Source organism: Nestor notabilis, unplaced genomic scaffold, assembly GCF_000696875.1.
Source record: "Nestor notabilis isolate BGI_N333 unplaced genomic scaffold, ASM69687v1 scaffold7628, whole genome shotgun sequence".
Classification (NCBI taxonomy): domain Eukaryota; kingdom Metazoa; phylum Chordata; class Aves; order Psittaciformes; family Psittacidae; genus Nestor; species Nestor notabilis.
The window spans coordinates 126,803-128,213 of NW_009941651.1; the positions used below are offsets into that span (position 1 = coordinate 126,803).

General features: G+C 49.0%; 1 protein-coding gene across 1 annotated transcript in view; it reads left to right on the forward strand.

The window, feature by feature from the left end:
• Window positions 1–453, forward strand: part of COL6A2 (collagen, type VI, alpha 2) — a 21,071-nt gene extending 20,618 nt beyond the window's left edge. The window contains exon 27 of the mRNA XM_010021003.1: window positions 1–453. This exon is cut by the window's left edge and continues 507 nt beyond it. Coding sequence (XP_010019305.1) covers window positions 1–95 — 95 coding nt within the window. The 3' untranslated portion in view covers window positions 96–453.
• Window positions 454–1,411: the final 958 nt, after the last annotated feature.

Sequence of the window (1,411 nt, forward strand, 5' to 3'; positions counted from 1 at the left end):
GCCTTGGGGACCGGGCAGCCATCTTCCGGGAGAAGGACTATGACAGCCTCTCTCAGCCCAGCTTCTTCGACAGGTTCATTAGGTGGATATGTTGAATGAAGGGAGCCCACGTGTCTTTCTCTCAGCACTATACACCCCCCTGATATTACCTGTTTTATTTTCTCCCCCCTCTATGGTTGCTAGCAACTCTGAGTTGGCCCAGAACGGCTGCCTCTGGGTCCTTCTTTCTAGCCAAAAGCCAGAGCTCTTTTGTGATTTTCATGATGAAAAGTTCTGTATCTTACATTTACGGTGCTAATTAAACCCCAGATCAAAGCAGGACACAGAGCCATACGATGTACTTCTGTAAAGCTTTACACACACCAAGCCATGACTTGTGTACATACTGTAATCCTAGGAGGGCTTATCAGAGAAGCAAGAAACCTTTCCAGTGTGGCAGGACAAATGGATATCTCCAGTTCTCGAAACTCCCAGTATCCCTCCATGTCCTATGAGGAGTTTTATGGTTGCAACATCCCCTGTTCTTTAGCAAACCCTTTGCCAGATTATCTCCTCCTTTTAGTTCTCTTGGTACTTCTGCCCTGAGAGGACTGAGTGAGTTTATGACACATTCAAATGGTCAGCCGCTTGCTTTCCTTTTGCGTGGCCCCTGATGGCGTGCCCCTCTTTCCCAGGAGCAACAGGATGGTGAGAGGTTTTCCTGGCTTCTGCAGTGTCTGCTCCTTCCGGGGTTCTATCTATGTTAAATGTCACAGATGGGCCATCTCTCACTTGCTCCCTTCTTTCATTTCAACTTTCACCAGAACCTGTGAATATATTACTGCACCCAAAATCCTGGCTGAGAGGAGCAGCATGCCCGCCAGCATCTCACAAAACACTGGGAGCTGCCTCCCTGTCACCCCAATGTGTTCAAAGTAACCAAGTGCCTTCGTCCCACCAGTATCTGCTGAGCAGTGCCCAGAATTTGAACTTGAATTTTGCTGTCTGCAAAAATAAACAAACTCTTTTCAACCTACCCTGAAGAAAAGCCTCTTTATTCTGTAGTTTGTCTCTGGTTTTAAAGATTTTCAATAACCAGCGCAAGCTTCCTGTCCAGGCAAATCAGGGGCTGGATGTTTGTGCTTTGGGAGCTGCTTTCTGGGACGCCTGAGAGCACTGTTCAAAGCAGCAGTACGTAGATGGACTTTTATGTGGCTAAGGAAGGGTGGATTGCCGTGTTGGTGGCACCGTTCCAGAGGGCACCATGTGCAGGAGATGCTTGGCACCAGCTTTCTGTCCTGGCACTTTAGGCTTAGCATCAGGGTCTGAACGCTGGGACTTAGGGAGCTGGTTCGTGGGTCAGCGGAGGGTGCTGTCCAGAGAGGCTTTACACAGACGGAGGTTTAGGTGCGTAAGGAAGGGACTGGTGCCG